At 57.5% G+C, this 791-nt stretch overlaps 1 protein-coding gene across 1 annotated transcript in view; it reads left to right on the top strand.

The window, feature by feature from the left end:
* Positions 1 to 364: 364 nt before the first annotated feature.
* Positions 365 to 791, top strand: part of LOC104398724 (zona pellucida sperm-binding protein 3-like) — a 2,967-nt gene continuing 2,540 nt past the window's right edge. Inside the window, exon 1 of the mRNA XM_010008866.1 lies at positions 365 to 451. Coding sequence (XP_010007168.1) covers positions 365 to 451 — 87 coding nt within the window. The remainder of the gene's footprint in view (positions 452 to 791) is intronic.

Below are 791 nucleotides of genomic sequence, written 5' to 3'. Positions count from 1 at the left end.
ATTCCTGCCCAAGTGCAGCTCTCAGGGAATCTTAAACACCAAGTTCTGGACCTCCTGAGAGCAGCAGGGATGGGACATCAGGTCCCAGGGCTCAAAGTAGAAGGTTTTTCCATTGGTCAGCTTCACATGGGTGGGTTTTTGGGGGTGTTGGGTCAAGCACGAGGTGGTTCCACCTCTGAATCCTGGTGGGATTCTCTGCTGGGAGGGGGTTGGTCAACATCAGGCTGGGGAGTTACATGAAATTCAAGAGGGTAAAGTGACAAGTGTTGGAGCTGGGGAGGAACAACCCTGTGGGTCAGCATGGGTTGGGGGCTGAGCTGCTGGAGAGCAGGACCTGGGGGTCCTGGTGGACAACAGGGTGACCATGAGCCAACAACGGGCCCTTCTGGCCAAGAAGGCTAAAGGCATCTTGGGGTGCATCAAGAAGAACGTGGCCAGGAGGTCAAAAGAGGTTTTCCTCCCCCTCTGCCCTGGTGGGGTCACATCTGGAGAACTGGCTCCGGTTCTGGGCTCCCCAGTTCAGGAAGGATAAGAAGCTACTGGGAGAGTCCAGCACAGGCCACAGAGATGCTGAGGGGACTGGAGCATCTGCCCTGGGAGGAAAGGCTGGGAGAGCTGGGGCTGTTCAGCCTGGAGAGGAGGAGGCTGAGGGGGGATCTCATCTGTGCTGATCAGTATCTCCAGGGGGTGTCAGGAGGATGGGGCCAGGCCCTTCTCAGCAGTGCCCAGGGACAGGACAAGGGGCAATGGGCACAAGCTGGAGCACAGGAGGGGCAAGCTAAACATAAGGA

The sequence above is a fragment of the Chaetura pelagica genome, unplaced genomic scaffold, assembly GCF_000747805.2.
Source record: "Chaetura pelagica isolate M959 unplaced genomic scaffold, ChaPel_1.0 scaffold602, whole genome shotgun sequence".
NCBI classification, from domain to species: Eukaryota; Metazoa; Chordata; class Aves; order Apodiformes; family Apodidae; genus Chaetura; species Chaetura pelagica.
Note: the sequence above shows the minus strand (reverse complement) of the source record. Positions and strands in the feature narration are given on the sequence as shown.